General features: G+C 43.7%; 1 protein-coding gene across 1 annotated transcript; it reads left to right on the plus strand.

The window, feature by feature from the left end:
* The first annotated feature begins 7,126 nt into the window (after nucleotides 1-7,126).
* On the plus strand, nucleotides 7,127-9,202 carry LOC116220984 (E3 ubiquitin-protein ligase TRIM47-like). The gene is made up of 3 exons (XM_031569921.2): nucleotides 7,127-7,737; nucleotides 8,581-8,676; nucleotides 8,909-9,202. Exons 1-3 carry the CDS (start codon nucleotides 7,147-7,149, stop codon nucleotides 9,200-9,202), a joined length of 981 nt encoding a protein of 326 aa, XP_031425781.1. The 5' UTR covers nucleotides 7,127-7,146.
* The last annotated feature ends 2,391 nt before the right edge of the window (nucleotides 9,203-11,593 follow it).

Raw genomic sequence — 11,593 nt, forward strand, 5'->3', positions numbered from 1 at the left:
TCCTCTGTTTCTTTAATAATACTGTTATAATGAGACCAGTATGTTTTAAAATCTTTCTGGTGCAAAATGGTGAATAAAGAGTTATAGATTGGCATTCAATGTACTGTTTTTCTTGGCGCCTGTGTGTGTGTGATTTATTTCAGAAGTATTTTTGTTAAATGTATTGAAATACTTTTATCATCCCGATAGCAATGAATAAATGAAATGCTTTGACGAAGAAAAAAACAATTTGTTATCTGTGTCAGCTGCAGGGCTGTACAAAGCCAGTCCAATCACTTTATTGATCCCAGATGACATGATTAGATGGACTACCAGCACTACCTGTGCACACTCTGCCTGTGAGAGGGGGTTCACCTTTTACAGTTTTTCTCGATTGCTTAAACACAATTTTGACTGCTTTGTTTTGTTTTGAATACACCTCACACACAATTAGCACAACCACACACCCACTGTTAGTGTGACAGTGCAGTTTCTACAGGTGTTCCTGATCGAAGACCACCCTCTTGCCATTGGTGCTCTTTTTCTTGGTGTGTGTGTGTGTGTGTGTGTGTGTGTGTGTGTGTGTGTGTGTGTGTTTGTGTGTGTGATTTATTTCAGAAGTATTTTTGTTAAATGTATTGAAATTCCTTCATCATCCCGATAGCAATTAATAAATGAAATGCTTAACAAGTAACAAGATGTACATGCCATTGGCAGGAGGAGGTACCTGCCCACGAGTCACTAATCAACAACATCGACAGTTGACAACATTCGTTGTTCCTGATCGAAAACCATTGTCTTGCCATTGGTGCGTTCCAAAAAACAGACATTTTAATGGATTGTAAAAGTTCTGTCCTCTTACTCTAAATATATATCATCAGAATGTTACCTTCTTCATGTCTGATATGTGTCATGTAGAATTTGTTACGTCCAGTCCAGTTTACTAAGTTAAGTTTGCTTATATAGATCGTTTATTCTTGTGTTCCGTGTTGTGATTGTTTACTCACCTCTCCTCTCGTTTCAGACTCCTCACTCCCTGCCTCATGTGTGCTCCACCTTGTTGATTGTCTGCCCCTCCCTGATTGTTTGCACCTGTTCCTCATCACCTAGTGTATTTAGTCTGTGTGTTCCTGTGTCTCGTTGCCAGTTCTTTGTTTCCCCCGTGTCTCAAGAGTTCCAGCGTTTCCCATGATTTCCAAAGTTCCAGTGATAACGACCCTTGCTTGTATAATCGACTCCGTGTTTGCCTTCTCCTTGCCGGTACCTTTGCCTCCACATCCTCACACCTGGATAACGAACCTGGACTGTTTACTCGACTACGTGATTGCCTCCTCCTTGCCGGTACCTCTGCCTCTACAAACTACTACGGTTCATTTGTAACATCACTAGTACTACCCGTGTGACGACCCTGGACTGGATAAACGACGATCCCCGCTGCCCGTCCCTGATTGGAATTGTTTGTTTGTATTTGGACTGTCTTACCGTGTACCGAACCCGTTCAGTAAAGCTTGTTATTCTGCATCTCTGTCTCCGAGTCGAGCATTTGGATCCTACGTTTCCACGTATGTTACAGAATTTGAACTTGAATCAAATAGCCATTTCTTCAAAATGTGTACTCTATTTAATTTACATTTATAAACAATAATACATAAATTCATGTTTTGTGCTTGCAAAGTAGGCCTAATGTATTTGAAATATGTTCTTTCAATAGTAATTTTATATATTGTATTAATAGAAATGAGAAAAATACAGTATTTCTAAATTCAAATGTACATTGTGTAAATCACCGATTCATAGATGCTGAATATTCCTGTTAAAGGAGCTTTAAAACAGTAACCACTACATGACAGCATGAGTGAAATGTGTCTGTCTCCACCTGGAGCAGCAGGAGCCTCAGACCCCTCACTCCTGTCTGTCTGTCAGCCTGGGAGCTGCTGTCTTTAGTCCCGTCCTCCCCTGTGTCCCCCGTCCCCTCTGTGTTCAGACCCCTCACTCCTGTCTGTCTGTCAGCCTGGGAGCTGCTGTCTTTAGTCCCGTCCTCCCCTGTGTCCCCCGTCCCCTCTGTGTTCAGACCCCTCACTCCTGTCTGTCTGTCAGCCTGGGAGCTGCTGTCTTTAGTCCCGTCCTCCCCTGTGTCCCCCGTCCCCTCTGTGTTCAGACCCCTCACTCCTGTCTGTCTGTCAGCCTGGGAGCTGCTGTCTTTAGTCCCGTCCTCCCCTGTGTCCCCCGTCCCCTCTGTGCTCTGGAGTCTCACCAGCTGTCTGCACACCCGCTGGAGACGGGCAGCCTTGGCGATGGACGTGGAGTTGAGGCGGTGGTGGGGGTGCAGCACGCGCACATACTGTACCTGTCCAGAGCGATGAGCGTCAGGGACAGCAGGAAGAGGAAAATGCAGCAGAGGACGTCGCCGAACCTCCAGTCCAGTCCGGAGAGGTAGTAGCTGGACCGAAACGGCAGCACCACGTTGAGGAAGAAGCGGGCCATGGCCAGGTTGAAGAGGAGGACGGTGCTGCTCTTCCAGGGCCTCATGTGCCAGCAGAAGACCCAGAGGGCAAGGCTGTTGCCCAGGACGCCCAGCAGGAACTCTCTGATAATCAGAGGAGGCAGTGCTCTGGGGAGCAGCTCACCCTCGTAGGAACAGCAGACGTTGTGGGCAGAACTCTGGCTCTCTGGATGATATCAACAGTTCAGCAGCGGTGTTTTTATTTTCAAACACACATGTTGAGGCCCAGAAGTTCAGACCGACCACAAAACTGTCCAAAAGGTTCTATGTAGTCTGAAAGAGGAACAAGACTTTACATGTCCCTGTGTCACTTCAGATCTCTGTGCAATCTCAGAATGGCAATATTTTAATGGGTTGTTGTTGTGATGTAGATTTTAACTAGGAATTAAACTTAATTGAAATCCCTCCCCCTTCTCACTGTTGCCCAAGAGGGAAGGAGGACTGGACTCCCCCACCAGAATGGTTGGGTCCGGGTTCCCCCACATCTGTGGATGGGTCCAATTGGGACTAGTTGGACCAATTTAGCCCCATGGGCTGCCTTATTAAAAGGGTGCCTCATTGTTTAGTGAGGGGAGAGATTTGGACAGGCTGGAAAGCAAAGAGACTGGCACCAAATAAAGGACCCCCTCGAAAACGAGATGCTTCTCAAGAGGTTATCCTCCAAACAATAAAATTTCAAATAAAAAAAATAAAAAAGTATTAATGCACAGACCTAAGTGCTCATGGTGACCCGGGTTCGAATCCGACCTGCGTTCATTTCCTGAACCCACTTCCCATCTCTCTCTGTCTCCCACTCATTTCCTGTCTCTCTTCACCGTCTTATCAAATATAGAATCAAATCAAATGTAAGTAAAGGCAACCCCCATCCCCCCCGGCCCAAACAGGTTCAGAGAGAGCAGGAGGAGAGGAATGAGGACAAGGAGGAGACACTAGAAGAGGCAAAGAGGCTAGTGATGAAGTGATAGAGTGATAGAGAGATAGAGTGATAGGGAGTGAAATTAGAAAAACAGAGAAAAGGTCTGAGAAGGATCGGTACAGCTGCTGTAGTAACATTGGCTGCAGCAGGAACAATGGGAGTGGCTCTTGAGTTGGTGCTGGGACCTGCTGCAGTAGGAGGGATTAGTGTTGCACTGTGGGAACTGGCATCAGACTTCTCCGAAAAGCACTTCGAATAGGGAAGGGTAGGTAGGGTAGTGGAGCAGAGAAAAAGACAAAGCTGGAATGTTGGGACCCGTTTTGTCTAAAAAGTGTTGAACTGTTATATCTTATTTTACTCCATTGATATAGACCAAGAAAAAGGAATGATGAAAAGACTAATTGCGCTGTTGCTCTGTCTGCCGTTGCAGAAATAAAGAGGATGTTTAGCCATACTGTGTCACAGGGACGTGCGGTCATATGAGGCAGGTGAGGCAGAGCATTGAAAAATCATGTAGGTGAGGCACACAGTACCTCTGCCTCAATGAAGGGGGCGTGCGAGAGCGCACCTGTCGGGGTTATGCTGGGGAACTTTGCTCTTCTTCTACACTTCTATTTGACGGCGAAAATGGAAGATTGTATTGCTAAGCTGAAGCAGTTCTCAAAACTGGACTTTCAGTCAAAACGTGAAATGATCAATGATGGGAGACCAATGCCGGAGCTCAAAGGTTTGCTTCAAATGACGGGACAGAAGATAATTCGCTCTTTCCCTGTCATCTCTTCTCAACGTGTGACAATGTCTGGACTGTAAATGAGACCGAAGAAGTTTGCCTGTCAGCGGTAGGTCCACTATGCAAAATGACCATCACAATTTGTACACTTTTAGATAGGTAGATGCAGTGAATGTCGACAACTTCGACATGTAACGTGTATTTTCTATGATTAGTATGTATTGTGTTGGTTGTAAAGCAGTTTTGTCAATGGGCAGAAAGTTGATGGTATTTTTCACTTGACTACGAGGTTCATTATTATACAGTGTGATTAGCTATAGTTCGCTGGGAACTTCCCATTCCTCACGTTCCGTTAGCTAGCGTTGGCTAGCGTTAGCTAGCTAACCGTGCTGCCATACTGAACCTGATGTATTTTATCATTTTATTTTACTTGTGCAGATGCTGCGTATGCCAACTGTTGTTTGTGTATGATACAGGTATGTTGCTCCAATAGCGAAATATGTGTGTTATATGTGTGTAATATAATATGTGCATGGTTGTTCGAATTGTTTGTGCACTGGTTTACTTTTATTTGATTAATGCCTGTCAGCAATGCTGCCTATGCCAACTGTTGTTTGTGTATGATACAGGAATTAAAGAACAAAGCAATCGCAGTGTTCGTCAGTCCCCTGTTTGACCACCGTCACAACCGTCTCCGGTTGTGAGTTTAGTCGTATGACTATGTAAAAGTTCGGTCAACAAGTCAGTTGAGTATTGAGCCGTATAACTTATCACATTTTTTTTTTTTAAACCATCGTTTAAAAGTCCTGGTATTAGACAATAACTTGTATGTATACATGTCTATGTTTTAAACAACTAGAGACCGGAATGACGTAATCACTTCCGGTTTCTGTGCCTCACCAGCCACGAATCTCACCGCACGTCACTGCTGTGTCATCATATCTCTCCCGTTTGGCTGATTGTCATCCCTTGTGGAAGCAAAAACACACAAACACACCTCAACATCTATAATTTCAGACTGCATCTACCACAAACACATCCCAATGAATGTAGCTAATTTGATTAAGCTCATTACCATAATTAAAAACTATTTTTTTTGTCAGTCTGAGTCCAAAAGCCCATGTGGCACAGGAAGAAGGGACAGAAAGAGAAATAATAAGTGTGACAGTGGTCATCAAAAAATGAAATGACCACGGATTCGTGTAGTGGTTTTGTAATTCAGTAATCCAGTGAACGACAACCAACCAAGGACACGGCCATGAATGTGGCTTTGGATTCAACGATCAGTCCTGGAGCCTGGACTGCTCCAAATCGGCTTACTCTTTCAGACACAGTAACGAGGAGATTGAGTTCCCCCTAGTGGCCAGCTCCAGAATAGGAGTGTATGCGGATCACACAGCATGTGTGATCAAATTAACAGAATCATACGGTCATGAGAAACAGTTAATGAGCTCTGTTTAAAACCAATAATAACTTGTATTGTGTTAAAAGGAGTTCAAATGCAAAACGTCTTTAATTCATTCATTGTTTACTCCATTCGTTATCATTCAGAGCTGAGGTATAATGGTATTATCAGTGATCTGTACAGTAGTCTAGATCTGCCTGCCTGAGATCGATTGTTTTTGTGTCCACCCACGGATCCAGCGGAGATGGCAGTATTTTCCTCATGCGAGTACATTTTCTCACTGAGGAAACTTCACCCTATCACTCTCATGGTTATTTCTCCACGTTTTTCAGGCATATTTTTGATATTCTACACTGTTAAGGTGTTGTTATTATTTTCTAATACGAGTTTCAGGAGAATGTGTATGAAACATTTAAGTAAGCTGGTGCCTAGTTTTACTGCTAGCGTGTGTGTGTGAATGAACCCCCCCCCCCCCCATCTTGTTAGCTGAGTTCAACCCATGACTGCAAATTCATATCATATGCACATATGTCAGTGTATTTTATACAGTCATTTGTGTATTGTTTCTTTAGTAACCCGTATAGGTTTTGTGAAATGTAGACATATTTTACAAGGCTGTCTGTATTTTGTTCCTTCAGTAACTTTATGGGTTTTGTGACAGTCTATTCCAGTGGTTCTTAACCTTATTGGAGGTACTGAACCCTGCGAGCTTCATCAGTGCATTCACCGAACCCTTCGTAATTGGAAAAATAAAATATGATTTCTTCAAAAGATAGGTATATATAAAAACGGCCCGACATTGCTAGTGTGAACCGGGCTATACTGTGTGTGTCTTGACCTCTACCGAACCCCTGAGAGTGACTCAACGAACCCCTGGGGTTCGATCGAACCCAGGTTAAGAACCACTGGTCTATTCAGTTATGGCTGCATGCTCTTTACCGGCAGCGGTAGAGAAAATGAGAATTATGCCTCAGGGAAACCCTGCATATGGTTGTAGCTTTAATATGATTGTAACGTAAATGAGGTATGTATTCTACTGCAGCCAACCTGTTACTTGTTTGTAAACTCTGTATTTGAAGATTGATTTGAGGTTCTCACTGAGGAAACATCAGCTTGTGATTATTTCTCCTTGTTTTTTAGGAGTGTAACACACACACACACGCAAACATACGCACACAAACACACACACATTCAGGGACAATCAACCCCAAAAGAGTTTAACTGAATTTGACAAAAAGTGTTTTAGTGTGTAATTGAGGACCCAACCTTTAATATAACCTGGGACTCTGCATTTATACTTAGTGCTAGCACAGTAAAAAGTTATGAATCAAGTCTTCAACACAAAGATACACACACACACACGCGTACACACACGTACACTCATACACACACACACACACACGTACACACACACAAAGATACGCACACAAACACCCACACACCTATTTCCCTGACTCCATTTGAACATTTGAACTGGACTCCAAAGACTGACGCAAAATGACAACTAGGAAGCCACTCCTCAGCACACTATGTTCTGGTGAAAACGAAACTTAAGTATCACTCGGCAGGTCTTTCCCTTAGTGTGCTTGTGCTTGTAAGAGAAAGCAAACAAAATGGCAGAGGCAATTTTCAAGAAAGAAGAGGACTCCTTCACGTGTCCAGTCTGTCTAGATCTGCTGAAGGATCCAGTGACTATTCCCTGTGGACATAATTTCTGCATGAGGTGCATCGAGGGCTGCTGGGATCAGGAGGATCAGAGAGGAGTCTACAGCTGCCCCCTGTGCAAACGCACCTTCACTCCCAGACCTACAGTCTACAAAAATCATTTGATTGCTGAAATGGTGGAGACATTTATGAAGACCAGAATCCAAGCTTCTTCTATTACTCCCTCTAATGCTGGACCTGGAGATGTGGAGTGTGACGTCTGCACTGGGAGAAAACTCAGAGCTGTGAAGTCCTGTCTGGATTGTCTGTTGTCTTACTGTGAAACTCACTTCAAAGCTCACAATGATGTCAACCCAGGAAGAAAACACTCAGTGATTGATGCCACAGGCCAGCTACAGGAGAGGATCTGCTCTCATCATAAGAAGGTTTTTGAAATATTTTGTCGAACCGATCAGAGTTGTATCTGCTATCTGTGCACGATGGACAAACATAAAGGCCATGACACAGTCTCAGCTGCAGCAGAACGGACAGACAAACAGGTGAGTAGCCTACTGGAGCTACATGTGTGTATAACATTTCTATGAGGGCTCTAACGAGTACTAACTGTGAAAGTATTCTTGTAGATATAGTATTACAATCTCACCAGTCTTTAAGTCTGGCTGTTTCCGCAATGACTTTGCCCGTTAGAGAATGGAAGAATCAGGAAATGATTATCAGGTGCAAGGTCCAGTGTTGATTAAACAGTAAAACATTAACCTGCTGGCTTCAAACAGAACGCATTCTTACCTTGCAAAATAATGTTCTGTGAAATACATTCTGAGCCAGCTTGAAAAGTATTTTGGCTCTTCTCAAACTTAGCTAATGGCTTCATCCTGATTTTCACTTGAAGATGATACTGACTGCTTCAATATGTCATTAAATCTCTTGAAAAGACTCAAATGTACTTAAAATGTTTTTGTTTATAAATGTTCAGTTGTCATGTTTGATCCTCATTGCTGTAAACAATCCACTGATAATACAGTGAAAATAAGCTGACAAAGGAAGACTCAGGAAATGTTTATCAGGTGCAAGGTCCAGTGTTGAGTAAAAACAGTGAAACATTAACCTGTCGGCTTCAAACAAAACAAATTCTTACCTCGCAAAATAATGTTCTATTCTGTTCTAAAGGTTGTGAGACAGCTTTGTTGCAAGTGTTTTTGCTGTTAAATGGCAGTGCTCCTCTTAAACTTAGCTTGAAGATGATAGTGACTGCTTCAATATGTCATTAAATCTCTTGAAAAGACTCAAATGTAAGGTTTGTGCCCATAAATGTTCAGTTGTCATGTGTGATGTTTGATCATCACAGATAATACGGTGAAAACAGGCTATTCTTTTTTTAACAGAGGCAGTTGGGGCCGACCCAGAGGAGATTCCAGCAGAGAATCCAGGAGAGAGAGAAGGAGCTGCAGGAGCTGAGGAAGGCTGTGAAGACTCTCAAGGTGAGAACTGACCACATAAGACAACAGCTGGCTCAGCAATCGCTTGTTATTGTGTTATCACCGTTATGCTGCCATCTCTACATGATACAGACCATCACAGAAAGACATGGTTTGGCAGGATTTGCCCTTGGTCATTTGATCAAGAAGAGGCAGCCACACCACGAGTGAGTTTGCTCCTTTACTTACATCTGTGTGTCTCCTGTCCCCCTCCTCTTTGTGTGTCTCCTAACAGAGCTCTGCACAGACAGCAGTGGAGGACAGTGAGAGGATCTTTACTGAGATGATCCGCTCCATTGAGAGAAGGCGCTCTGAGGTGAAAGAGCTGATCAGAGATCAGGAGAAGGCTGAGGTGAGTCGGGCTGAAGGACTCCTGAAGCGACTGGAGCAGGAGATTGCTGAGCTCAAGAGGAGAGATGCTGAGCTGGAGCAGCTTTCACACACAGAGGATCACATCCATTTCCTCAAGGTAACTGTTGATGATGGATTATTAGTGCACAGAATGTTTGAGGGCACTGATTTATGTTGAATATGTTCCTAGGAGGACATTTTAATTCAATTTAGATTTCAATTTAGATTTCCTTCAAGGATCTGTACATTTCCAGACTATTTTTCTTCTTATTGTAACACAGTCCACAGCATTTGAACAGATACCTTACCCCATGCAGTTTCAGTGTGTGAAGAAAGTTTTTGTATTTGTCACTCAAAACATTTTCATTCTTCAGAAAACTGCTCAAAATCATTATGGCAACTGTTAAGACAGGTCACATGGTAGCAAGAACCCTTACTGACAGACGGGGATTGAGTGATGTCACTACCTGTGGTTAATTGATAAAAGCACATCTGCCCTGACATCATGGCTCACAGTTTGTTTGGAGGCACATGAGGTGCACAGGTGCCTGCCACTCTGCCTCTTTGGTCAGGCCACATGTAGGTCAAGGCAAACCAGTGGCATTTGGACAACCATTTGTGTTGGGTTCATTTGGGATTCATAACATCAACCAAAAAACTTCAACTTAAGGAATCACCACATGGGCTAACCCCACTAGCAAATAGTCAGCTTGAGAGAGCAGTGCACACACACTCACACACACACTCACACACACACTCACACGCACACGCACACGCACACACACACACACACACACACACACACACACACACACACACACACACACACACACACACACACACACACACACACACACACACACACACACACACACACACACACACACACACACACACACACACACACACACAATCACACACACACACAATCACACACACACACACATGAGGGAGACAGTGGTACAGGAGGTAGGGGAGTCGTTTAGTAATCGGAAGGTTGCTCGTTCAATTCCCCACTCCTCCTTACCAAGTGTGTAAGTGTCCTTGAGCAAGACACTGAACCCCTAACTGCTCCTCATGTAAATGCAATTTCCTTGTAAGTCGCTTTGGATAAAAGCGTCTGCTAAATGACTAAATGTAAATGTAAACATACACACTCAACACACACACACATTCACAGCAGACACTAACACACTCAAAAACACACACACACACACACACACACACACACTCACACCAGACACCTACACACTCAAAAACACACACACTTACACACATATACACACTCAAACACACAGTTTACTTCTTTAGTTGGATTTGATAAATAAGTACATATCATGGCAAAATCCAAATTTGGCTTAGAGGAAGTATTAAATTGCAGTCAATGTTTCAGTCCATATTGTACATTACGGGTAAAGGTGACACCTGCGCTTCCAGATGAAGAGGCTACCAATTACTGCTGATGTAGAGCAGTACTTTGTAAAGTGTTTGGCCCTTTTCTTAGAGAGCACACACATTCTATGCACATGACCTAAGCTACCAAAGATCAAGGCAATGACTTTACACGAGTAGTCATAGTTAGTTAAAACATAACTTAAGGGTTGGTATTTTAACAGTTTTGATGCATAGCAGGTGTCCATGTAAGCGTCATAAGAGCAACCAATTTCAATGATTGTGATCGCTTTGTTCTTTTCATCAATTGACACAAGGTCTGGTGTATTTGGGATGTGCTTAATGGCAGTTTTCATTGCGTTCCGCTGATCATGGGGAATCGAGAACCAGTATGTTTTTACTGACTCGTTGGTATGGATGGTTGTGAAGTTGGTGTTATCGCAGAGCTTCTTCATGACGCGCGATATATAGTCCTTTGTAGGCAGGGCAGCCGTTGAGGATATGTGCGATGGATTCCCTCTGTTGGTCGTGGTGTAGCAGACAGAACGGCTCATGCTTGGATGGAAACCATGTTTCTAAGTTGGCTTTTGTCGGTAATACCTGAAGACGAGCTTTTATTATAAACTTGTGTATGTCGTCATGTAGTGCTGTGTTCCGCAGTGCAGTATGAGATACGCTGTGATCAGCGCACGGCAGGCAGGCCAGTCTTCCTTGTAGGCGTAGCCCTGTCCAATGCTGAATCATGCGCGATCGGAAAAAGTTGTGTATTGTCCCTCTGGTGTTCTTTGTGTTGAGGTGGTGAATGCTGTCGTCCAGGGTGATGGTTGCCTCTGCCGTCGTCGTTGGGTCCGTGATGATGTCATCATTAAGCTCTACTGGCTGTCCTGATGTGCTCTTCCACTGCAACTGAATGTTAGTGCGGTTACAGAGGTCATTCAGGTCTAGCCAATCCGTACGCCAAAGCCCGGTGTGTTGGTGTCCAGTTTTCCATTGGGTTTTTTCTTGAACCCAAGGAAGCTGGCATTCTCAGATGTACTGAGAGGGACCTTGCATCTTCTTAGATGTATCAGAAGTCAGGCTCGGGCAAGCTCACGCACGGCTGAGTCGTCCCTATTAAGCATTCGCAACAGATTGCTTACTCTGGCGGCAACATACACCCACTCTATATTAGACACAT

The sequence above is a fragment of the Clupea harengus genome, chromosome 7 (assembly GCF_900700415.2).
Source record: "Clupea harengus chromosome 7, Ch_v2.0.2, whole genome shotgun sequence".
NCBI lineage: Eukaryota > Metazoa > Chordata > Actinopteri > Clupeiformes > Clupeidae > Clupea > Clupea harengus.